Source organism: Gigantopelta aegis, chromosome 8 (genome assembly GCF_016097555.1).
Source record: "Gigantopelta aegis isolate Gae_Host chromosome 8, Gae_host_genome, whole genome shotgun sequence".
NCBI lineage: Eukaryota > Metazoa > Mollusca > Gastropoda > Neomphalida > Peltospiridae > Gigantopelta > Gigantopelta aegis.
The window spans coordinates 19,401,681-19,429,479 of NC_054706.1; the positions used below are offsets into that span (position 1 = coordinate 19,401,681).

The window sequence follows — 27,799 nt, forward strand, 5'->3', positions numbered from 1 at the left end:
GCAGTGTACGGACAGTTGGAAAAAGAGGGACAAACTATATGGCCAACCGTTAACATTAATAAACAATAAACATGTGGAAGACAAAGCAGGAAATATGTATAAGTAACCTATTAACCAAATAATACTCTTATCATATGTATTTTTTAGTTTGCTGATTAGTTGCTCATTAGCCCAAATGTAGACTCGTTGCCTACAGTACTACACTGCTACAAGGCTAATTGAATGATGTTTTATTTTTATTTTTTTAAGTACGAGATGAATATTACTTTATTAACAGACTGTTTAAATTAACCTTTTTTATAGAAATAAATAAATAAATATAGATATATATATTCCTTCATGAACTGCACCTGATACACTTGATTATTCTCCAAGGTAACCGAGATTCGAAATTCAATTCGATTCGAACATTTTCGAATATTTGATTTGAAATTAGATTCGACCGGAAAATTGAGATTCGCAGGGCCCTAGTTTGATGATCCTATTTGAATTGATAAGGAAGATATGGTCCAGACAAGGATTTCCCTTAATGTGCAGTAATACGTGAAAAGGTAAGGTATGCAACAAACCACCATCCCAAATTGTGCATGAATACAAGGTTTGATGATCCTACATTGTATATGAATTGATAATAAAGATATCTTCCGGAAACAAAATGTTTATGAACGGACCTACAGAAGGACAGACGGACAATGTCATACCATGATACTAAGTTAATATACAAACCATCACAGGTAAGTGTTGTTCTAAACTTTTGAATCAAAACCAGTCTCTCTCAAAAACATCCATTCAGATACAACAAAAGACAGAACAATTTAAACCGTACCAGGATAACTTGAAAATGATAATCTCTTTGCATTTGTCTTTGGATCATCTACATTGAAGTTATAATGTTTGAAGATCCTCATGGTAGCAGCATAAGCAAACCAGCTGGAGTGTGACATATAGAATTTTTCATATGCTCCCATCACCTACAAACAGAAAATAAATATATGTAGATCTCAGCTATGGTTTTAATCAAAGAAATATCTGTAAAACATCGGAGCACATACCATTAATTCTTGGTCTAAAGCATTAGAAATGAAACCCGATTCATAAATAAGCTACTTCTACCAATTAGTAGCAAGTGACTTTTTATTTGCTCTTCCCGACACAATAAGCACTTTTTGAAACATCACATGTCAGATATATATATATCCGACATGTTTCAAAAAGTGCTTACCGCTACTATGTCGGGAAGTGCACATCAAAAGTCACTTGCTACTAATTGTATATATATATTTTGGGTTTTTGGGGTTGTTGTTTTTTACATATCATGGAACATACCAAAAAAGGATTTCCTTGAGAAATTAATATTATTTTGTAAACCTAAGACTACACTTTGAATTTTGACTATATTATAATCATATATATTGATTGTACATGTACACAAGTCATTTAGTTTACGATACTACTTACTGGCTATGACATTTGATTTAAAATAATAGAAGAAACATTTTAAAAAATTGAAAAAATACTTTGAGTAAATAATGCCCCCAAAAAGGTACAAATAACTCTTGTTTTAACAATCTATCACTGATTATGAATGTAAGAGTTGTCTCCCTTGCTGTGTAATCATTCCCATGTAATTAACAAGTAGTTTACAAATATTTTATTTCAGTTTCAACTGCTATATAACAGAGTTCATAGAATAAATGAATGAATGAATGAATGAATAAACAAACGAATGAACAAACGGGTTAACGACATCCAAGCACTAGAGTCCAGAGAGATCTTTGTGAACATGTTTAACAGTAGCAGGTATTCCTCTACTTTATTAGAATGACGCACTAAGAGGTTTGTAAATATTACTTTAATAAGAGCTGAGCAATGGCCTTGATGGGCCAGATAAGACATTGCTTCAGCCTTGGACATCTTCGACCAAACAGGGAATGTCTCCGGGGCAACGACATGAATAAGATCAATCAGATCACCAACTCCATTCAGAACTTGAAATGCAAAAATATCCAAAGCCTGAAATACAGAATATAATAACAAAATTTTAATATGAATTGTTTTTCCTATAAATTAAAAAAAACACCAAAAAAACCCCAACCATTCTGAGGGTACTGCTAAAGCATTACATGTCCCCTACCAGGTCCAACACATTTTTGTAACTGATAAATAACGTATGTGTAAATTGCCATGAAAGTCAAACTTGATCTGTGACCATAGATGGCAAAACTATACACAAGATTTCAGCTCAATATCATGAGGCATTCCTACAAAAAAAAAGTCTGGAAAACTAAATGTTTTTATCTCTTAAGTTCAAGGGCCATAACTCTGTCAGAAATGTGTAAATCGCCATGAAAATCACAACTTCATCTCTAACAGTACATAATAAAACTATACACAAAATTTCAACTCAGTATCTTGAGGCATTGCAAAATATAAAAAAAAGTCTGAAAATTATGTGGGACAGACAGACTGCATGACAAACAGATAGATAGAAGGATGCACACGAAACCTATGGTCCCCTCCAGTTATTGCCAAGTTTTATACAGAAAGTATCTTTGGCAAGACAACAATGTGGGGATAGGCAGTAATAGTTAATGTCAAAATAGGAAGAAATCAAATGGAACAGGTCAGACTTGAATAAAATTACATCTGTACATGGATTAATTTGTATAAGTAACAAATATTATAAAATACAAAATTTTGTCAAAAGATAGGTTTCAAAAACTACAATTGGTGCATTTGGTAAACAGCAATTTTGAGACATGAAATGGATAGAAATGGAGAACTGTAATAGTTAATGAAAAGGACGAATCTAAATTTAAATTAAAGGGAATTTAAAACTTTGAGTTGGGGTAGGGGAAGGGAGAACAGTTGTATTCATAGAATATTAAACAAGCTTCCAATTCTTATCATGTTTATATCCAGAGTGAAATAATTTTCAGCTGAGATAATCTTTAGCGAGTGACATTGAAAATTATTTCACAAGAGACATAAACATGACATGAAATAGTTGTGAATTTAATATTCTATTTATTACCCATAATTGATTTTAATTTATATGACTGAACTTGTTTGATTTACGTTCCGGTACGGTGATAGTCCGCCAGTTAAATGACATCAAGGTGTTACGTCCCACTTGACATTCTAGCGGGATGTAAAACTTTGACATGAACCAAGATATCTTTAACCACGTGGGTAATAATAATTTAACAGTACTAGCTCTGGGTGAGCGGAAACATTTCCAATCATGTTTATGTCCCTTGCCAAATTATCTATTAACTTCAAAAACTTAACAAGAAGAAGAAGGAAATGTTTTATTTAACAACGCACTCAACACATTTTATTTACAGTTATATGGTGTCAGACATATGGTTAAGGACCACACAGATACTGAGAGGAAACCTGCTGTCGCCACTTCATGGGCTACTCTTTTCGATTAGCAGCAAGGGATCTTTTATATGCACCATCCCACAAACACGATAGTACATAACACAGCCTTTGTTACACCAGTCGTGGAGCACTAGCTGAAACGAGAAATAGCCCAATGGGTCCATCGATGGGGATCGATCCTAGACCGACAAAAAAAACAAAAAAAGTTATTTTCTAACAAACCGTTAATTATCGTATGAAATTGTTTCGCCAAATTAAAAATACAAAATTTGCCAATTGGTTCTAAACTTCGCAACTGGTAAATTTGGCAACAGCCAGGCCCAGAGCTAGCGCTGCATACATATGAGGTACCAAAACATAACTCAATGTGAATAATTTCTTCAAACCAGAAATACCTTATCTTTTCCCATGGTGACATTGTAACCCTCCACAAGTCCGTCAAACTGAGCCATGATGTAACCGACATGTCGCCAGAACGGGTCATCATAACCGTGTTTCTTTATCATCGTCCGCAGCCAGGTATCCTGTTCCGACAGCCACTTACGAACTTTCATCTCCACATCCGATGTTTTCTTGCTGAAGAACACTCCACGTATGTTCTGGTAGTGTTGATAAATTCTCCTGTAAAGATTTTTTTTTTATTATTATTTAAAAAATAAGTTGTAAAAGTTTTTACTTGTAGTAAAAATTAAAATTCCATAGTATGAAAAAAGGCGATCCCTGGAATGCACTAAAAAAAAAAAGAAAAAAAAAATGAAAGAAAAAAGGTACCATTTTCACTTGTACATTTAGGTGTCATTATAACTAAATCTGTTCCATTTTGGCCAACGAAAATGGTTCCGTTTTAATAGTGGTTCCAATTTAGCCTCATTCCACAGAAACAGAGCCGGTCAAAGGTCATCAGTTCCTAAAAAGTATTTGTTCAAAGCATGTTGCAGGATGTCACTTGAGTTTTGAAATCTACATGAAAAAAATGTGAAAAAGTTACGCTTTACCAGAATATTTCAAAATTTACAATATCAATCAAGGTTTGGGTTTGATTTCGTTCGTTTGCCATGTTACGTTGATCACTTACCAAGTATCTTTAATGTTTTTTGTCATATATATATATTCCAGCCAGTGCACCACGACTGGTATATCAAAGGCCGTGATATGTGCTATTCTGTCTGTGGGATAGTGTACATATAAAAGATCCCTTGCTACCAATGGTAAAATGTTGTGGGTTTATATATACAGTCAAACTTCTATAACTCAATCCTTGAAGGGGATGAGGAAATAGTTCGAGTTTCAGGGAGTTCGAGTTTTCGAAATTAACATATAAGAGTTCAAATTTGAAACTGCATTGCAGCTGGTTTATTTCGCTTAATATTGTAAGAAGCGTGCGCTTCGCTGCCTATGTCTGAACTCTAAAAACTATACATCCCCAGTTGAAAGGCGAATTAATATATCAGTCACCTCACCTCATGCCACCCCATCTCATGCCACCCCAGCTGTTGGCATCTTTGACGCCTGTCATACATTCATTTTGCGTATATTGTAAAAGTAAGTTAATAAAACAAAAAAGATCACCCAGATGAATTTGAAATATATGCTTGGGCATATAGGCTACATGTATTTATTGACAGAAAAAAAAAACACGCAAAAAGAAGGCATTTACATACATATATAAATAACAAAAAGTAATGTTGACGTATTTTACAGATGTCAAAACATGGCGGAACGTAACTAACAAATAAAACACTGAATGCCGAATAACACTAAGTACATTAGTTTTACACAAAATTATTTACGCTTCGCACCTCTACTTTCTTTCTCCAATCTGGCCACCCACCCTCCATTTCTGGGCCCTATGCAAGATTGTTTGGATGACAAAAAAGCAGAACTTTTTAAAACCGATCTGGCAAACCCCACATTACCGGGTCCTTCCCCTGATTGCTCGATCTGTGATGTATCAATTTTTAACATAACTAAATGACTGGTAATTGATAAACATTAACTGATACACAAATAGAAAAGCTAAAGTTTGACACGATTCACGCCTTTGAGAGCAAAAACAAACAGCGCTAACAATTATTACAAATGCTCTTTGAAGTTAACCAGACTGTGTCTGTAATTAAGTATTACATAGCGAGGCTTTCCACCACGGATGAACACTGACTACCAAACATAGGATCATTTCGTTCCACTTAGTCGGCGATCTATTATTCTGTAAGTATCACCCTAATCCTCGACAGCCAAGACCACCCGAGACATACATTCATCTTTAAAATACTATCGGCAGCAACAGTTTGATCAATCCACACGCATCGAGTTTTAGAGGTGCATACTCTATTAAATCTTTATGGTGGGACCAAAGAATTAGGTTGAGAGATCGAGGTTATCGAGTTTTAGAGGTGCATACTCTATTAAATCTTTATGGCGGGACCAAAGAATTAGGTTGAGAGATCGAGGTTATCGAGTTTTAGAGGTGCATACTCTATTAAATCTTTATGGCGGGACCAATGAATTAGGTTGAGAGATCGAGTTTATCAAGTTTTAGAGGTGCATACTCTATTAAATCTTTATGGCGGGACCAATGAATTAGGTTGAGAGATCGAGGTTATTGAGTTTTCGAAGGTCGTTATTACTAGTTTGTATAGCAACTCAGCCGGGACCGTTATTTCAGATCGAGAGATCGAAGGTGGAGTGATCGAAGTTTGACTGTGTGTATATATATATATATATAATATATAATATATAATTTATATATGTATGTATGTATCTGGGGAAATTTCAGACGAGGTGCTTGCCTCGTCTGCCTCATGCTGGCTATGCCACTGCTATATGATAAAGCCATTTCAGCTCAGTTATCTTCAGGCATTACGAAACAAAAAATGGTATACAGATGAACGTACAGATGGAAACAAAAGGTCCTAAAAACTATATGTGGCACACAGACAGACAGACGGACAAATGGATGAAGACAAAACCTATTGTCCTCTCTGGTTAGCCTGGTAGGGGACTAAAAACAGATGTCATAACCAAAATAGTATACATTGTTCGACAAAAGGTCCAACATACTCAGCTGTGAATATTCCTTCAAGAAGTCCCGCTCCAAACATGATGTCATAGTTATCCGTTTTCGGTCCGACACCCGCAGATATGTCGAGAATGCCCCATCCCGTCGTCAGCAGCGTGTCGTTGTACTGACCGAAGGCAGTTGATCCATTCTTGTCAATAACACCATCGACATACGAACATTTACCACCTTTGCAGTAAACACTACCTGTTTGTAGTTTCCCACTGTCTAGAAAAAAATAATAAATGAAAACCTATCAGCTGTGCATCTATTACTTGTGGTCTGTATTTTTTTTTTATTTATTAAAATTAACTCATTATTAAGGTGAATGTTACTGATTTTAAACTTAAAAGGCCGAATTTCCAAAGCCTGTTTTTGTTTACACTTATGCAACTAAACATAGATATACTATGAAACTCCTCTAAACCGGATACCCTCAGGACCAAGTCAAAAGTCCAGTTTTAGAGAGGTTCTCTTATGTACAGATATTTAAAAAGGGACCATAATACATGTCTGGTTTTGAGGGAATTCCGGTTTACAGAGGGTCTGGTTTTGAGAGGTTTCACTGTAGTTATAATTTACTTCAAAGTTTAAACATCTACTTTTAAGAAAGCAGGCTTTGTTAAATTCAGCCCAAAATATTTTACACCTCCATCCCATAATAATAATAATAGGCCCCTAGGTGAAAAAAAAAATAATAATAATAATAATAGGCCAGTGGATGAAAAGTTTTAAAACGGCTCATTTCATAAATTTTGCTCTAAATAACAGAAATATTATTTCTCAGTTCCACTTCCTCTAACAGGGAACGTTTTGTTCATAATTATCATGTCGTGATTCACTACGCAAGTGTCAGAGAGATAGCTACACAACTTTAAAATATTAAACAGTAGTTGGTAATCAATTTTCAACCGATAAGAAATATTGCTAACCAAGATTTTGAAAACAAAATGTTCCCCGTCTATAAAACAAAATCTCTGTTATGTGTCAACTCCAGATGTAAACTGTGTGAAAAAAAGACTTCATGCATGCCTCACAAAATAAATGAGCATTATGTTGCTAAAATTATGCCAGGAGTGTAACACTTTATGTGACACAGCAATTCAAATACAGTGAAACCCCTCACAACTGGATGGACTCTGTAAACCAGAATTCCCTTATAACTAGATGGGTTTTTTTCAAGGTATCTTTTTTAAATATCAGTACTCAGTATCAATGGGTAGGTGTAAACCACTTGCACCGACCAGTGATCCATAACTGGTTCAACAAAGGCCATGGTTTGTGCTATCCTGCCTGTGGGAAGCGCAAATAAAAGATCCCTTGCTGCCTGTCGTAAAAAGAGTAGCCTATGTGGCGACAGCGGGTTTCCTCTAAAAACAGTGTCAGAATGACCATATGTTTGACGTCCAATAGCCGATGATAAGATAAAAAATCAATGTGCTCTAGCGGCGTCGTTAAATAAAACAAACTTTTTAGAACATGTGGAGGGTTATCATAAAAAAAAAAAATCTTCCTGCATCATGATTTCACTGATCCTAAACCTGGAACTCATGGCATGAGTGTAGCTGTTCCTTAGATCTAGTATTTGTCAGTACATTAATTACCAGCATTTATTGTCAGTCAGACCAGCCTCGGTGGTGTCGTGACAGGCCATCGGTCTACAGGCTGGTAGGTACAGGGTTCGGATCCCAGTCGAGGCATGGGATTTTTAATCCAGATACCGACTCCAAACCCTGAGTAAGTGCTCCGCAAGGCTCAATGGATAGGTGTAAACCACTTGCCCCGACCAGTGATCCATAACTGGTTCAACAAAGGCCATGGTTTGTGCTATCCTGCCTGTGGGAAGCGCAAATAAAAGATCCCTTGCTGCTAATCGGAAGAGTAGCCCATGTAGTGGCGACAGCGGGTTTCCTCTCAAAATCTGTGTGGTCCTTAACCATATGTCTGACGCCATATAACCGTAAATAAAATGTGTTGAGTGCGTCATTAAATAAAACATTTCTTTCTTTTATTGTCAGTCAGTGTTTAAAGATGCATTACCAGTATTTATTGTCAGTCAGTGTTTAAAGGTGCATTATCAGCATTTAGTGTCAGTCAGTGTTTAAAGGTGCATTACCAGCATTTATTGTCAGTCAGTGTTTAAAGGTGCATACCAGCATTTATTGTCAGTCTGGCCTCAGATTACAGTTATCTTCCCATTTGGTTGTCCAAAATCCGGAAATTTGACCGCGCAAGTAGTCTGCTGTTTGACTGTGATTATTTCATGGCAGACAGCTATGAAGTGGCAACTATTTGACTGAAGTGACAGGGGATAGCATGTAGTTTGTAAACTTATGTAACTTGCTGACATTGAAGACTTGTTTGTGGTAATTCCGGCCCATGCAAAAGTAGTTCTTTTTGTGTAAAATGGGTGTACTCCGGCCTGGTTTAGAGGGTGTGTCTGTTTAAACCAATATGCTGGGAGAAAGAGCTGGACAACAGGGGTTGTCCTTTTCAGGGTATGTGTCCCCCATGCAGGCAAAGGTACATACAAAACTTCACGGGCCTGCTGATATTAATAAAAATGTTATAGCCACTAAGGCTATATAAAAACATATAGCGAAATTAATTGTGGTCCGAGGCCTGATATAGTTCACACATTACACCAGTTAAATGCTTGATTCTGATGAAAGTATTATAACCAGAGAGGTGAAATTACAGACTGATTGTGAATACCACAAGGAATATGAAAACTAATTTATTTATTTTCTAAATATTTTATTAAATTAAAAAACTTTTTTTTGAATTTATTAAAAATTAAAATTAAAATTTAAAATTTTTAAATTTCAATATCCTCCAAAATAGCATAAAATGACCTCTGATGTTACTACAGGTTGTTGCAATATTTTTTAACAGTTTTGAGCTAATAATTTGGTAAAAAAGAGCAAAAGTTGGATTTTGTTAGTCAATACTGAGATTTAATTAAATTTTTTTACATATTGAATTTTAATAAGTTTCTCAATTATTGCAATTGGACAGAAGATCTAAATATAATGAATATATCACTACTAAATGTAATTAAACACTTTAAATAAATAGTATACAGTTTTTAACAAGATTAAGTACTCTAATAATACATTTCACCTACATTTATGTAAATTACACACTTCAGTCATTTTTCAAAAATGGTCTTTTATCCTTAGAAAATCTAATAGCCTAATATTCTATGCTGTCTGAATGTATTTATTGTGTTCAGTAATCAGATGCTGGTATACTTGTCAAGTTTATTGCAGAAAATGTGCCAAAAAGGTTAACATTTGGCTTGTAATACATATGGCAGAATAATCCATAATGCATATTCAGTGGTCATTACTACAAATATCCTTCCAATCAAGAAATACTACACTGAGGTATCCAAGACACTGGCACATGACTACACTTGTTAACAGTTATCACTGGAAACTGAAAAATATGGTGCAAGTACCTCTTGGTAGGATTTATATCAGCATTTTGTGACAAAATCTTCATTTTCAAAGTTGTCATCAACAAAAAACATATTATGGTGTATACCTAAGTAATATCTGTAGGGCATATTCATATTAATATGCATTTATATGGACTGTTTTGCCTTTTACAAAGTGGCTACATGTCTAATACAGTAAATGAAGTAGATTAAGTAAATACAGCAGGTCAAAATTGAATCTGAGGCCTATCATGTCTAATTTTCACTGAAATAAGTGTGTAAAAATTTGTTGCAAATGGCCCCAATTTTGTGACTTTCACCATCCCTCTGACACATTTCTAATAATGTATCATGAATTCAGTCACCATATCTTTACTAAGCCTCCACTTATCATATCTAAAATGCAAAATTTTACAGTTTTAGATTTTGTTTTTTTTTCAAAAATTTAAATTTAAGTTTAATATTTCATTAAAAATGAAGTAAAATCTAATGATTGATTTTTTTTCCTTTAAATATTTCAAAATCTTTCCAAGACAACACTGTGCAGATAGAACATATGTAGAAGAAAAAATAGCTGCTCATTGTATGAAGAAATTCCAAAATTTGATAAAGTTATTACATTTTGAAGTTTCCATTGCTAAAATTGGCCATGGCAAGGCACTGTGGTAGGTGTTTTAACACAGCCTCTGTATACTCCCAGTTTAAAGGTGACATCCCGATACTTACTGAGCATTGCTTTAATATGTATATCATTGGAATGCATTAGTGTGGGCCAGTTTTTAGGAGGAAAAATTGACTGATAGGCCTCAGATTACAGTTATCTTCCCATTTGGTTGTCCAAAATCCGGAAATTTGACCGCGCAAGTAGTTTGCTGTTTGACTGTGATTATTTCATGGCAGACAGCTATGAAGTGGCAACTGTTTGACTGAAGTGACAGGGGATAGCATGTAGTTTGTAAACATGTGTAACTTGCTGACATTGAAGACTTGTTTGTGGTAATTCCGGCCCATGCAAAAGTAGTGCTTTTTGTGTAAAATGGGTGTACTCCAGCCTGGTTTAGAGGGTGTGTCTGTTTCAACCAATATGCTGGGAGAAAGAGCTGGACAACAGGGGTTGTCCTTTTCAGGGTATGTGTCCCCCATGCAGGCAAAGGTACATACAAAACTTCACGGGCCTGCTGATATTAATAAAAATGTTATAGCCACTAAGGCTATATAGAAACATATAGCGAAATTAATTGTGGTCTGAGGCCGTCTTACCAGCCTTGGTGGCGTCGTGGTAGGCCATCGGTCTACAGGCTGGTAGGTACTGGGTTCGGATCCCAGTCGAGGCATGGGATTTTAAATCCAGATACCTACTCCAAACCCTGAGTGAGTGCTCCGCAAGGCTCAATGGGTAGGTGTAAACCACTTGCCCCGACCAGTGATCCATAACTGGTTCAACAAAGGCCATGATTTGTGCTATCCTGCCTGTGGGAAGCGCAAATAAAAGATCCCTTGCTGCTAATCGGAAGAGTAGCCCATGTAGTGGCGACAGCGGGTTTCCTCTCAAAATCTGTGTGGTCCTTAACCATGTCTGATGCCATATAACCGTAAATAAAATGTGTTGAGTGCGTCGTTAAATAAAACATTTCTTTCTTTATTGTCAGTCAGTGTTTAAAGGTGCATTACCAACATTGTTTAAAGGTGCATTACCAACATTTACTGTCAGTCAGTGTTTAAAGGTGCATTACCAACATTTAGTGTCAGTCAGTGTTTAAAGGTGCATTACCAGCATTTATTGTCAGTCAGTGTTTAAAGATGCATTACCAACATTTACTGTCAGTCAGTGTTTAAAGGTGCATTACCAACATTTAGTGTCAGTCAGTGTTTAAAGGTACATTACCAGCATTTATTGTCAGTCAGTGTTTAAAGGTACATTACCAACATTTAGTGTCAGTCAGTGTTTAAAGGTGCATTACCAGCATTTAGTGTCAGTCAGTGTTTAAAGGTGCATTACCAGCATTTAGTGTCAGTCAGTGTTTAAAGGTACATTACCAGCATTTATTGTCAGTCAGTGTTTAAAGGTGCATTACCAACATTTATTGTCAGTCAGTGTTTAAAGGTGCATTACCAGCATTTATTGTCAGTCAGTGTTTAAAGGTACATTACCAGCATTTATTGTCAGTCAGTGTTTAAAGGTACATTACCAACATTTAGTGTCAGTCAGTGTTTAAAGATACATTACCAGCATTTGTTGTCAGTCTGTGTTTAAAGGTACATTACCAACATTTATTGTCAGTCAGTGTTTAAAGGTACATTACCAGCATTTGTTGTCAGTCAGTGTTTAAAGGTACATTACCAGCATTTGTTGTCAGTCTGTGTTTAAAGATACATTACCAGCATTTGTTGTCAGTCTGTGTTTAAAGGTACATTACCAACATTTACTGTCAGTCAGTGTTTAAAGATACATTACCAACATTTAGTGTCAGTCAGTGTTTAAAGGTGCATTACCAGCATTTACTGTCAGTCAGTGTTTAAAGGTGCATTACCAACATTTAGTGTCAGTCAGTGTTTAAAGGTACATTACCAACATTTACTGTCAGTCAGTGTTTAAAGGTGCATTACCAACATTTATTGTCAGTCAGTGTTTAAAGGTACATTACCAGCATTTACTGTCAGTCAGTGTTTAAAGATACATTACCAGCATTTACTGTCAGTCAGTGTTTAAAGGTGCATTACCAACATTTATTGTCAGTCAGTGTTTAAAGGTACATTACCAGCATTTACTGTCAGTCAGTGTTTAAAGGTGCATTACCAGCATTTACTGTCAGTCAGTGTTTAAAGGTACATTACCAACATTTAGTGTCAGTCAGTGTTTAAAGGTACATTACCAGCATTTATTGTCAGTCAGTGTTTAAAGGTACATTACCAGCATTTACTGTCAGTCAGTGTTTAAAGATACATTACCAACATTTAGTGTCAGTCAGTGTTTAAAGGTACATTACCAACATTTACTGTCAGTCAGTGTTTAAAGGTGCATTACCAGCATTTACTGTCAGTCAGTGTTTAAAGGTGCATTACCAGCATTTGTTGTCAGTCTGTGTTTAAAGATACATTACCAGCATTTGTTGTCAGTCTGTGTTTAAAGGAAAGGACAATTAAGGCATTTGGCCTGGTATGCATATTCAACGATATATAATGCACATTATTGCTTAATATCAAATATTAAGTATAATCGTATAGTTAATTAATAAAACGGTTAAATGTGACGGCTATTATATATAACGGGCGCAGCCATTTTGTACCATCTCAGTGAGTACGCCCTCTGGCGAGCTGGTGGTTACGTAATACTTAATGCGTAACGTCAGGAATGAGCCTTAGAACTAGAGAAACACAATCTACCTGGTTTTTGCGGGATGACTTTCAATAGTCATACATTGCAATGTTCATGAATTAATACCATACATAGCCTCCCAGTATAGCTAAAATGCAATAAGTATATCCAGTTTTTTTTTTCAAAATATATATTTAAGTTTCATATTTCATTAAAAAATAAAATCTAATCATTGTCCTTTAAAGTGGCTACACAACACTGTCGATAGAATAATGTAACAATGTTTTGTGCCATTGTATTAACCTACAAAACTGATAAATGATACACAGAGAAGTTTTCTTAGTTAATTGGTCTATGCTGTTAGTTGCTTCTACCTGTGATTCCTGATTGGCAGGTGTGATACTTACTGAGCATTGCTTTAATATGTATATCATTGGAATGCATTAGTGTGGGCCAGTTTTTAGGAGGAAAAATTGATTTATTGGTAACCAGACGAGCCAATTAATTGACAGTCTAGACACAAAAATACATACCGGTATTGTGGAATATTACCTGTCGCCCCTAAAATGGTAATGGACATAGTTTATTACTGTAAATAGTTCTGTGAAAACTATTGACTGAAGTAAGTAGCATGTTTTCCATCTAAAACTTACAGAATTGAAGACTTGTTTACGTAATTCCGGCCCAAGCAAAAAGAAAATTATCACTTGGGTATCGCTGGGTTGTCGTGTTTTTGCTCCAACATAGCATATCAATAGAGCCTAATAGTGTACATTTTTCCCTTTGGTATGTGTTTAACAGAGCAAAAATACTACTTCACCCCATTTTGTTCCATTAAGGCAACTATGAAACATATTTAGTTAATAGTTCTATTATATCATTATGTCATTTATGCATGTTTTACAAGTCTGGGTTGATCAAAGAGAAGCGCATGTCGAAAATTACTGCTTTTGTTTACACTGTACATACAGGAGATGGTCAGGAGCTGACATCACTTCGCCCCAAGCTATCCCACCGGACGTCACAAAAATGAAACAAAATGGCTGCCCCCAGTTAGCAGGAATAATCATGATTTTTTATTAACTCTAAAATTACGCGTTTTTCATTTGCTAAAGTATCATGATGTGTTGGTGGTCCGGGTATGCATCTTTCTAACACATAAGGCTCTTGTTTGAGTTGACCCTACCTTTAAAGATACATTACCAGCATTTGTTGTCGGTCTGTGTTTAAAGATACATTACCAGCATTTATTGTCAGTCAGTGTTTAAAGGTACATTACCAGCATTTACTGTCAGTCAGTGTTTAAAGATACATTACCAACATTTAGTGTCAGTCAGTGTTTAAAGATACATTACCAGCATTTGTTGTCAGTCAGTGTTTAAAGGTACATTACCAGCATTTATTGTCAGTCAGTGTTTAAAGATACATTACCAGCATTTATTGTCAGTCAGTGTTTAAAGGTGCATTACCAGCATTTATTGTCAGTCAGTGTTTAAAGGTGCATTACCAGCATTTACTGTCAGTCAGTGTTTAAAGGTGCATTACCAACATTTAGTGTCAGTCAGTGTTTAAAGGTGCATTACCAGCATTTATTGTCAGTCAGTGTTTAAAGGTGCATTACCAGCATTTATTGTCAGTCAGTGTTTAAAGGTGCATTACCAGCATTTATTGTCAGTCAGTGTTTAAAGGTACATTACCAGCATTTATTGTCAGTCAGTGTTTAAAGGTGCATTACCAACATTTAGTGTCAGTCAGTGTTTAAAGGTGCATTACCAGCATTTATTGTCAGTCAGTGTTTAAAGGTGCATTACCAACATTTAGTGTCAGTCAGTGTTTAAAGGTGCATTACCAGCATTTATTGTCAGTCAGTGTTTAAAGGTACATTACCAACATTTGTTGTCAGTCAGTGTTTAAAGGTGCATTACCAGCATTTATTGTCAGTCAGTGTTTAAAGGTGCATTACCAACATTTAGTGTCAGTCAGTGTTTAAAGGTGCATTACCAGCATTTATTGTCAGTCAGTGTTTAAAGGTACATTACCAACATTTAGTGTCAGTCAGTGTTTAAAGGTGCATTACCAGCATTTATTGTCAGTCAGTGTTTAAAGGTGCATTACCAACATTTATTGTCAGTCAGTGTTTAAAGGTGCATTACCAGCATTTATTGTCAGTCAGTGTTTAAAGGTGCATTACCAGCATTTATTGTCAGTCAGTGTTTAAAGGTGCATTACCAGCATTTAGTGTCAGTCAGTGTTTAAAGGTGCATTACCAGCATTTATTGTCAGTCAGTGTTTAAAGATACATTACCAACATTTAGTGTCAGTCAGTGTTTAAAGGTGCATTACCAGCATTTGTTGTCAGTCAGTGTTTAAAGGTGCATTACCAACATTTAGTGTCAGTCAGTGTTTAAAGGTGCATTACCAGCATTTGTTGTCAGTCAGTGTTTAAAGGTACATTACCAGCATTTGTTGTCAGTCAGTGTTTAAAGGTGCATTACCAGCATTTGTTGTCAGTCAGTGTTTAAAGGTGCATTACCAGCATTTGTTGTCAGTCAGTGTTTAAAGGTACATTACCAGCATTTGTTGTCAGTCAGTGTTTAAAGGTACATTACCAGCATTTGTTGTCAGTCAGTGTTTAAAGGTACATTACCAGCATTTGTTGTCAGTCAGTGTTTAAAGGTGCACTACCAGCATTTATTGTCAGTCAGTGTTTAAAGGTACATTACCAGCATTTGTTGTCAGTCAGTGTTTAAAGGTACATTACCAGCATTTATTGTCAGTCAGTGTTTAAATATTAAGCATTTAATCGTATCAGTTGTTTATAAAACGGTTAAATGTGACGGCTATTATATATAACGGGCGCAGCCATTTTGTACCATCTCAGTGAGTACGCCCTCTGGCGAGCTGGTGGTTATGTAATACTTAATGTGTAACGTCAGGAATGAGCCTTAGAACTAGAGAAACACAATCTACCTGGTTTTTGCGGGATGATAAATAGTCATACATTGCAATGTTCTGTAATAATACATATCCCAGTAAGCCAGCAATAAGTATATCCAGCACTATATATATTATTTTTCAATACAAAATAAAATATCATTGTCAAAGTGGCTACACAACAAGTCGAAACCAGGGAGCATGCCCCAAAATAGTCCGAAACATTGGATGTCAACAACCTCAGTTGATGGCACATATGTATTTTTCGGAGTAGCACCATATGTCTATAACAAAATCCAATTGCCTGTTTTAGAATTGTGAGCCCTCTTTACAAAATTGTGAATCCACACATGCATGTAGTTTGCAAACATGTGTAAATTAACAGATAACATCGGAGACTCCTTTGAGGTAATTTCAGCCCATGCAAATAGCATCTGTTTAGCATAAAATGGTCGTACTCCAACCAAGAGTAGTACATACATGTACATGTAGGCATATAATTTATTTAAACCGGTCAATATCCCTGGAGAAACAGATGGACATGCAACAGGGGTGTTCCTTTTCAAGATATGTTGACCCAGGCATGCTAAAAGACATTTAAAAAACCCATCCACAAGCCTAATATCAGATCATCCCACCCCAAGCTTACAGTGGCTCCACTCCTGATAGTGGAAACATATAATATGTCAGGTTCTGCCAGAGGGTAAAACGGATAGGGCACATACCCAAAAATATTTGCAGATTTTCATGGTTGAAAATTGGCAGTCACCTGGTTGGCTGTGGCGACCTTTATTGGGTAAGGGCAACTAAAATCAAGTCGCCCAACGGACTATGTTTGTAAAATATTCTTAGAGTCTGGTGTGTTTAGTACCAGTTAAAAAGAAATGCACTGAAAGTGAATCAAATAATTAATCTCTCTAGTAGACCTATTTTTTGACAATTGTTGTTTAATGTTATTGTAAAAATTAATCATATTTAATTGACTTATATTATTCTGGGACAAAATCATAATGACGCAATGGTTCAAAGAGTACTGTATTAAACAACATGTATGCTTTTATGCTTTGTCATATAACAAAGTACATTATATATTTTGGTAAAATGTTTGTTTGTTTTGTTTTTTCAAAGATTTATTTTTCTTTCGATATTTATTTTATTAGTAGCATTTACAATATCAAAATTAAACGCACACATGTGCATGCACAACCATACACACGTTTTATTAAGGCAGAACATATTAATTTTGCATCTATTGTCCATTAGAGTCAAAAGGGAATCGATGAGTTGCCAGTTGGCATTAACTTCATAATGTATAAAAATAAAATTCATATAAAACATATTAATTTATTAAGTTTTAAACCCATATCATCTCAAATAGCATTTTTGGGTAAACAAGTTCCTTGTAAATTAAAAAAAAATTGTTTACAAATTACCAACAAACTGCACATAGGTTGAATCTTCTTTTGTGATACAGATTTTAAGGCAATTGATGGAACATCCAAGTTAATCTGAACGACAAAACCGTAATACACGACCAGGGTCGTATCTGCACAATGCAGAGTCGAATGGGCATTTGGCAAAATAGCTAGTGGATGATTCCATGGATCTTTTAGGAGGATAGCTACTCTCAAAGAAATCCTTTACTAGAGATTTCATCCCTCTTGCATCGCCACAAAGAGGACTGCCATTTCCAGGCTAGTTTACTAAATTATCTTTTACTTCAGAGACAATACAAGTTAACCTGCATACCTTGGCTGTTCTAGCATTTTGTCTTCACCCCTGTATTAAAAATGAGATTTAATCTGTATAATTTAATGGTAATTTGTAAAGAAACAGTTTTATTTATACTGTATTTCTTTCTTTTTTAAAAATGTTATTTGAGTTGGTATGGCTTTTATACAGTTTAATAACATGTTGTTATATGAGTTTTAACTTAATTTATTCATTATGAAGTTACATGCCAATTCATCGTTTACGTATTGCCCAAATGGACTACATGTATACATGGTGAGCACATAGTTATTATTCAACAAAAGTTTTGATGTTGGCTGTGCAGTTAAATTTCAATGTGATAATTGGAGGGATAGTTGAATTTGAGAACAATCTAATTAAAATTAGCTCCACTGGTTCATTACTATTACCTGTGGATCTACCAGCACTCCATTGGACCTTTCATTCAACCAATCAAAACCTTACATGCAAAATCATGCTAGTGATTTGAAAAGAATTTGAAAACATTTGGGATTATGCCGAGGGTATACGAAATGATTCGGGTGAATTACGAAGTATGCCGGAAACTATATTTCAATATAAAATTTTATATAAAATTTGTTTTAAGACAACAAAAAAACGTGATGGTATAGCCATAAAATCTGTTTATACTAGTATTCAATCCAGAGTATATTACTGCACTTTTTCCTGTTTTTTAATGTTGAAATAGGCCAACAAGTTCGCCTATTGCATAAATAGTCTCGCTTGATACTTTTAGAATTTGTATGCTCCCGAATAACGTTATAAAAGGTGAAGTGTAATTGGTTGATATTTAAATTGTTATTTACACATGAAATGACACCTGGACATGGGGAGTCCACACAATGCTATTAGATCTACTGGTAGACCAGTAGAGCTAATTTTAATCAGATTGAATTTGAGAAGGGCCAGTAACAGTTTTCTTCAACTGGCCCTGCTGGCGACCATGGTTTTCTTGTTAATTTTCAACCCTTAGACTTTTTTTAATTTAAGCTTTTGACAGAATTAATGACTCTTTATCATTACTGTATGATTTCCCTAACCCTAAACTTAACCCATTTTCTTTCTGGGGGAGGCCACCCATACACCCTGTTGACTGTTTTTGCATTCAATTCCATAACACTATACCCAAAAATTTCTTTCTGGCAGAATCACTGTATGTATATATACAATATTAGAGGCCTACCAGTGGCGGATCTAAAGGGGGCTCCAGGGGCCTGCCCCCTCATAAATTTTGCTTCTTTTAAAAAAAATATGTTACAAAAGGAATCTGAGGAATCCTTTCAGGAACATTTATGATCTTCGGCCAGTATTATTTCCGCCCGCACCCCCGCTAAAAATATTTGTTAGAATTTGTGTAAGTTTAGTGTGAGGTTTAATTATATACAATACCTTTGTAAACATTTTGTTCTATAAAAGCAACATAATGCTTATATTTCGTAATCCAGTATCACTACCTTTTGCCTTTGAAAAATCTGAAATTTAGACAGGGCGATTTCTTTCCCTTCGGCCACCTGTCATTGACACACACACACACACACACACACACACACACCAATGTATTTCCTAGATCCGTAATTGCCTACCTGTGGCCATCAACATTTTGAAATTAGATTTTGCACAAAAACACTCCCGATTGTTTTTTTAAACTCTTTGATATCTTACCTGTCAGCACACTTGGTATCAGTATTAAAATATAGATGACTGCGCACATATGACAACTTTTAACAGGACTTGAACAGGTTTGAGATGCCATCGATCGTCTTGACTTTTTCTTACGTCTTTCTCATGTGAACAAACCTCTCACATGACGACCATGTGACACAATACGGCTATTTGCAGGTTCCTCTTCACCAAACCAATTCTCATTACCAACAGTGTTAACATTGTTAAATAAAACTAATAATAGTAAGACCAATAGTAGCCTATATTCATATAAATAGTGCAGCACCTACGTGTCGTCTGGCATTTAAAATATTTAAATAAAGTTTTATTAACAATTCTTCATTTTTAAAAATAATTGCAGATGCGTTTTTTTGTTTGTGTTTTAGGCCTACCTTAGCTAGACCTAATAATGTAAAAATTAAGGAATAACCCTGGGGGTTTTTTCATTCTATTTGTCGACATATATCGGTGTTTAATTCTATCACCTATTATTATATTTTTTAAAAAACACAAAAAAACAATAACAACATAATACCAATTTTGCCCTGCAGCAAACTACCCAACTGAAGCTAAAACAATAATCTGCTGTAGTTTAAAATGTGCCTTCATAGAACTGTGGGAGAGGGACATGTTTAAGCAGTAAAGCATTTGCCCGTTGCAAGGTCAGCCCCTGTCCGAAGGCTCATTGACTGAGCTAGTGCACCACGACTGGTATATCAAAAGCTGTGATATGTGCTATTTTGTCTAGGGGATAGGGGATAGTGCATATAAAAGATCCCTTACTACTAATAAGATATGTAGTGGGTTTCCTCTCTAAGACTATCAGAATTACAAATGGTTTGAAAATGTGCTCTAGTGGTGTCATTAAACAAAACTATTTTTTTTCCTAGAACTGGAGTCCACTATGTGTCTACCACAGTATGATAGTCTTTTTGGGGGGTATACCAAAGTTGGTCGTCAGCATTTCTGTTTATCCAGAACGGCCTCGGTGGCGTCATGGTTAGGCCATCTGTCTACAGGCTGGTAGGTACTGGGTTCAGATCCCAGTCGAGGCATGGGATTTTTAATCCAGATACCGACTCTAAACCCTGAGTGACTACTCCGCAAGGCTCAATGGATAGGTGTAAACCACTTGCACCGACCAGTGATCCATAACTGGTTCAACAAAGGCCATGCTTTGTGCTATCCTTCCTGTGGGAAGCGCAAATAAAAAATCCCTTGCTGCTAATCGGAAAGAGTAGCCTCTCAAACTCTGTGTGGTCCTTAACCATATAACCGTAAATAAAATGTGTTGAATGTGTCGTTAAATAAAACATTTCTTTCTGTTTATCCAGTGCTTCATTGTACTCCAGGGAGGGGGGAGGGGCATGGGCGTACGACCCCACCAAATTCAGGCAAAACAGTGGGGAAAATTTGGGCAAATTTTATCTGGGTAAAATTTCGGGCAAATCAACCCCTCCAGCCCCCCTAAATCAAAAGAGTCCCCATACGCCCATGGGGAGGGGGGGCTGTAGGGTGGAGAGGTGAGGAGTACACTAAACTACATATGCTCTGGAGATTGTGGTCAGAAGCTCATAATGTATTTTAATACCTGAAATTCAAACATTTCTCAAACTGGGGCACTCCTAACATGTTTGGGCCTTCAAATACATGTATTTTCATCCCTCCTGGCCATCAAACCGAAAATGGACCCTCCCCACACACACACAGACACTTTCAAATACACTCTGGGATCCTGAAATGTATTAGTTATCAGAGTCTATCAGTTTTCAGGTCGTTAATACAAGTATCAAAGGATAATAAAATTGCAACAATATTGCTAAATGGCTGGATACAAAAAAACAAACACACAAACAGACATTTGATTTCAATTTCAAATAACAAAAAGAACACAGTAGGTAAGTAATTTGTTTTTAATTTCATTTTTATTATTTTTAAATACATGTCATAAAGGTTTTTTCTTTGTGTGTAACACAAGTTTAATTTACTGTTACATTTACAAAATATGACCAGTTTTAAATATTGAGAATTTACAAAACTACAAATTAATCAAACATACACATGCATGCACGCACACACACGCGCACAGTCACACACACACACACACACACACACACACACACACAATGTCTTGACACGTATAAACATTTGCCTTATCTTCAAGACTAACACTGCCATATAACGGCAACATGTATTTCTTGAAATATTTAATATTATCCATGTGGAAAACATTTCAACCAGAACTTACATTCATTACCACCAGAATACATGTTTTCTGGATATTAAAAATTGGAAGAGATACTGGTCCAATTTACATCAGCAACAAACCCAGTGTTCAGCCTGCACCTAGGCTGATATCTGTTCAAATTAAACGGAAATGCCCAAAACTGGATAACAACTTTTATTCATATGAGCATAATTATACTGCCAAACAGCTATATAGGACTGCCAAACAGCAATATAGGGCTGCAAATGAATCACAACACATTTTTACATGGATTATAACTAATATTGTGGGTAGAATGATAAAAATATATGGAGGTTTCAGGCCTGCTAATTTTGCCTGAATACATTTGTTTTTGCCAGAATTTGCTTATGCTATCCTCAACTCACTGGTCAGCGTGAACCCAGTGGTCAACCTTGGAGCTGCGATGAGAGATTGTTAACAAATTTAAGTGTTGGTGCCATGTGCAGGTCCATATGTCGCAGTGTGTGTGTGTGTGACGGGTGTGTACGCACCCACCCCAACCCCATTAAAAATTTTGCATCTGGGCCTGATGCAAGGTCATGCTGTACTGGTCTGACTAAGCTTAATTTGCATGCTGGCATATGTTATATATTGTTGTTTTTGAAATAAAACCAGTTGTCACTTGATCTCTTTGGTGATCTGTCTGTGGTGTAGCAATTTTGAAAATAAATAAAGGGGGTGGGGATGAAGGGTTGGTGTGAAATGCTGGCATGAAGGTTCTACAATGTAAAAGATAGAACAGAAGCAGGGTATAGAGAGAAAAAAAAAGGACTGACCATTTCTCGTTTACATCACCTCGACACATGTTTAAAGTATGTCCACTTGCTACTTAACCTTCATATTTGCAGTGCTATCCTGTCTATGGGATAGTGCATATAAAAGATCCCTTGCTGCTAATCAAAAAGAATAGCTCATGAAGTGGTGACAGCGGGTTTCCTCCCTCAATATCTGTGTGGTCCTCAACCATGTCTGACGCCATAAAAATAAATAAAATGTGTTGAGTGCGTCGTTAAATAAACCATTTCCTTTTTTCTTTCATATTTGCACTAGCTAGAAACCAGCCCATTAATGGCGCCAAGGGCAATAAGGTTAAGCTACTTTAGTACAGAGATTCACAACCAAATACTAACTTAGCTAAGATATGGAATGCTTTATCAATGTTCACCCAAGTTGAATTGTATTTTTCTCAAAATTAAATGTAATATAGTTGACAGCATCCCTAAACATGATAAATAAGATTCTTCTTTGCGTAACAGACTCAGCTGTTCATTAAGGAAGGAAGGAAATATTTTATTTAACGACACACTCAACACATTTTATTTACGGTTATATGGCGTCAGACATATCATTAATGACCACACAGATATTGAGAGGAAACCCGCTGTCGCCACTTCATGGGCTACTCTCTTTTCGAATAGCAGCAAGGGATCTTTTATATGCACCATCCCACAGACAGGATAGTACATACCACGGCCTTTGTTACACCAGTTGTAGAGCACTGGCTGGAACAAGAAATAGCCCAATGGGTCCACCGACGGGGATCGATCCTAGACAGACCCTTGCAGTTATTACTTCAGTTGTATAATCTAGGAAAGGTCTTTATATTGGCTAGGACTGTTGACTGATCCCATCTGTCAGCAAAATGTTAAAAAGACAAAGTTTGTTTTGTTTAACAACACCACTAGAGCACATTGATTTAATCATTGGCTATTGGATGTCAAACACATGGTAATTCTGACATATAGTCTTAGAGAGGGAACCCGCATCTGTTAGCATTAACAGAAATAAATATTGTTTAAATCAAATACAATAAGAGATCACGTTGCAGGTGACGGAGACCATTCTTTAGCTGTGGTTTTTCTACAGTGTATTTTTGACAACAAAATGTTTCAGCTTCACCTGTCTACATTTCAAATTAATTAGTTTTATTTCTATGACAGTAGTCTTCACCACAAGCAAAATGATGTCAGCCAAGTGTAACAGAAAAATCAACCTCCACTTAGGGGATTCGAACCATAGATTCTCAGTATGAGAGTCCAGTGCTCTACCAACTGAGCTAATAGGGAAATTCCAACTTGTTACTGCCAGTAGGAGCACTTTATACCAACACAAGCAACCACATGATGACTGAAATAACATTGATTACAAGTTTTAGTCGATCTAAACTTTCTAGGAGAATGATCACTCGCCTTCCCTGGTGAAGACTGCAGTACGTATCATGTCATCAAAGTGAGTGAGTGAGTGAGTGAGTGAGTGCAGTACGTACCATGTCATCAAACCACCAGGAACGATAGCTGGATGATTGTATGAATGAACAAATGAATGAACAAATGAATGAATCAATGAATGAGTGTGAGTGAGTGAGTGAGTGAGTGAGTGAGTGAGTGAGTGAGTGAGTGAGTGAGTGAGTGAGTGAGTGAGTGAGTGAGTGAGTGAATGAATGTTTAACGATACCCCAGCACAAATGAAAATCAGCTATTATTGGACAAAAGGTACATGAACTAATGAAAGTCGCACTCAATACTAAGACACTTTGTACAGCATTTATTCTCACAAATGAATTGTTTTGAAATGCATGCATGCATGCATGAGTAAATTATCATATTCAACCATGAACACCGATAACTACTTGGTATTTTGTACCGGCCCTCTGCTCTGAAACGTAATCTGCCACTAAGTAGACGAGTCCGGGACAGACGGTTACTTAACAAATGATAGGTCAATTCAGAACTGTATTATAATGGGGTGGAAGTTATGAATTATAAAACACACTGTTTTTTGTTATTCAAGACACACAAAAAATAAAATGCTGACTAATCATGGAATGTTTCTATTTTTAAAAAACATTTTTAATATGAAGAACACCCATTTTTAATAACGTTGGAAAAAACCGGGTTTATAACAGTGTAAGTTTTGTTTTTGTTTTTTGCAGACCAACAAAAGCCAAAAACATGCATAAAACATTTATCACAGCACTAGTGTATCAACAGGATCTTACATAATGTAAAACTAATAAACATGATCGTGCATGTTATCAAAAAAAAACCCAATAAAGATGACATATATACATTTCATACAAAACTGTACATATACTTTAAAACCAGGTACATTTGTTCTAATCACATATAAAGCACAAAGGCTAATGTTGGTGAATTCAGGCTTTCAGAATACAACAGAATGTGAATGGGAGGCAGCGGTAAATGTTTGCACATTTTAAAAACACTGTATCTGCTTCACATTTTAAGTACCACCAAATACAACGATATTAAAAACACTGTATCTGCTTCACATTTTAAAAACACTGTATCTGCTTCACATTTTAAAAACACTGTTTCTGCTTCACATTTTAAGTACCATCAAATACGATATTAAAAACACCAGTGCATTATGATTACCAGTACAGTACCAGTGTCTAAGGTTGATGACAGTTACTTTTCGAACCCTTGTTTTGGCATCACACACAATAAATAAAACATATCCAATGGTATATTTGACAAGTGGTACTTTTTATTTATTTCATCTTTTAAAACTTAAAATTAATACTGTGTCCAGAATTATGAAAAATAACAAAATACCAACCTGTAAACAACGTTGTCCACTTGTTATAGAAATTTGACAGGGGTCAATGTTAGTAGACCAGTTTTTATTTTAATGTGACAAAGCAATGTAATAATATAGTTAATTTTGAATTTGAATGACGTCAGTATTCCAATGATGTCACTTTGCATCTCCTTACAATAACCATACATTGGGTACATGACCTTTCGGTTTTAAAAATGCTGGGAAAATTCCAATGCAAAATTGCTATTGAATATTTTTTTTTGTGAACATTACTAATGCACTTGAATGTGTTTGAAAAAAATCTTGTGATACAAAAAAATTGTACCTTTTATGAAATATGGATTTCAAGTGAAATTATGGTAAGATATGCTATATTTATGGTGTACGATGCCAAAGCAAAGGTGCGAAAAGTAACTGTCATTGACCTTAATGCTGCGTTCATTTGCATTCGTGAATATCGTGAATTCACAAGTTCCAAATTATGAACACAACTTCACAAAGTCGATTTATAGACAATCAGCACCATCACTCGAATCTCACACACCCCAACTCATAATTGCACAAATGATTTGTGTTTGTTCTGCCATTCTTTTCACGTGTTGCGAAGACCGAGACAGCAAATCCTACCCTAAGTCACAAGTTGTGTTCACAGGTTATTATTGCTCCAAACCAATGCTCTTCACAGCTTGTGAATTGGGAAATACGATATTCACGACTTCTAATGAATGAAGCATTACCAACATATCAGTTAATTATCACTGCATTATCTGCTGTAACCAGGGGGGTCCACATTAACACAAATACCACATACCAGAACCTGCTGTCATTGAATGGAAAATGCTACTTTCTGGAAATCAATCACAATTTCAATTGCACTCATCTGGTGTCCTCACAACAAACTAACATTAACTCTTATATGACTTTCATTCAATGATATTTCATAATGGCAGTTGTGGTTTAATGTTTTAAGATTAAATATCTATACAAACAAATAAATATGACGATTAATGAACATGCTAATATAGACTTATGTTTTGTCCACTAGGTAAGTTTTGTTCATTGGGTTTTTTTAATAGCAGGGCTGAGTTCAGCCAGACCAAGCAGAAAAACGTCCGCTAGACTGGTTTATGTGCTTCAATGTAACACAAATGGCAATGTCGGAAACCAATCAAATAGTTTGAGAACCATAGCAAAACGCTGGCTGAACTTGGGGCAATTGTGGTGGTTTTGGTTAAGAATCCTTACAACAATCACATTAAATATACTAATTAACCCACAGGCAAACACAACCTTATGTTTAATTGGCTTCCCGATTTTTGCTCATGGATACCAGGGCCGTAGCTAGAATTTGTTTTTTTGGGGGGGGGGGGGGGGGGGGGGGGGGGCCAGATGAATTCTTGGAACGAGCATGGAAGGCACAAGACACTAGGGGGTCCAGGGCCATGCCCCCTAGGAAATGTTGAAATCTACAGGCTCTGATATACCATCTGACAAGCCATTTCTGGGAGGTTACAAAACTAAAATGTCAATATCAATAACCAGTACCGTACATTTCTATTATTTTTACCAGATTTGTTTGGGAGGGGCAACTGCCTCCCTTGCCGCCCCACTAGGTATGGCCCTGGATACTTTGCAATGGCATGTGTGATGGTTAAGGTTCAGAATCCATACACAATGGATCTGTAATATGCTAATTAACTTAAACACATTCTTATATTTACTTTATTCCTGACTTTTTTGCACAGATTTACTGCATTGGCAAATGTGTTAGCTAGGATTCAGAATCCACAGAGGTTCTGTAATAAATGTGATATTCAACAAGCAGGCAAACATAAGCTTAGGTTCTCTCAGATCCATGACTTTTGCACATAGATTCATTTGTTGTTGTTGTTGTTTTGTTTTCAGTGCTGGCCGATGCCCCCTTGTCAAGATGGCCGACTGATATCAGCCGTGTGTCCCTGCATTGCGTGGTCTGCCTGCGGTGTTGTGGGGACAGCCGCTCCATCAGCGATCACATCATTCAGGGACGTCACCATCGACATGCTCATCTCCTCTTCCTCCATCAAACTCAGCATCATGTCCTCACACCTGGAAAATTATTTTTAAAAACCTAACTCAATATAGGGTTTTAAACTTCAATTAAACATCATGGTGGACAAATAAAATTAAACATGAAAGTCAAACTTAATTTGTCAAAACTGGGCACGTTGCCATGAAACACAAATTTGATCTGCAACTGTACATAATAAAACTATGTACAGAACTTTAACTCCATAGCTTGAGACAGTGCGTAAAAACAAAAAAGTCTGAAAAACTGTATGTGTTCCCTATGGCTGGACCAGTAGAGAACTAAAACTATTCAAATATGTCCAGTGCTCAACCCTTGATGTATCACACTTTAGGAGAGTCCTCTAAAAAAAGAAAGAAAGAAATGTTTTA

General features: G+C 36.0%; 1 protein-coding gene across 1 annotated transcript in view; it reads right to left on the reverse strand.

Annotated features, from left to right (window-relative positions):
• Positions 1–19,686, reverse strand: part of LOC121378836 (phospholipase B-like 1) — a 32,878-nt gene extending 13,192 nt beyond the window's left edge. Inside the window, exons 1-5 of the mRNA XM_041507173.1 lie at positions 19,552–19,686; positions 6,448–6,673; positions 3,783–4,008; positions 1,852–2,013; positions 827–971 (exon numbers count right to left, since the gene is read on the reverse strand). Coding sequence (XP_041363107.1) covers positions 827–971; positions 1,852–2,013; positions 3,783–4,008; positions 6,448–6,673; positions 19,552–19,642 — 850 coding nt within the window. The 5' untranslated portion in view covers positions 19,643–19,686. The remainder of the gene's footprint in view (positions 1–826; positions 972–1,851; positions 2,014–3,782; positions 4,009–6,447; positions 6,674–19,551) is intronic.
• Positions 19,687–27,799: the final 8,113 nt, after the last annotated feature.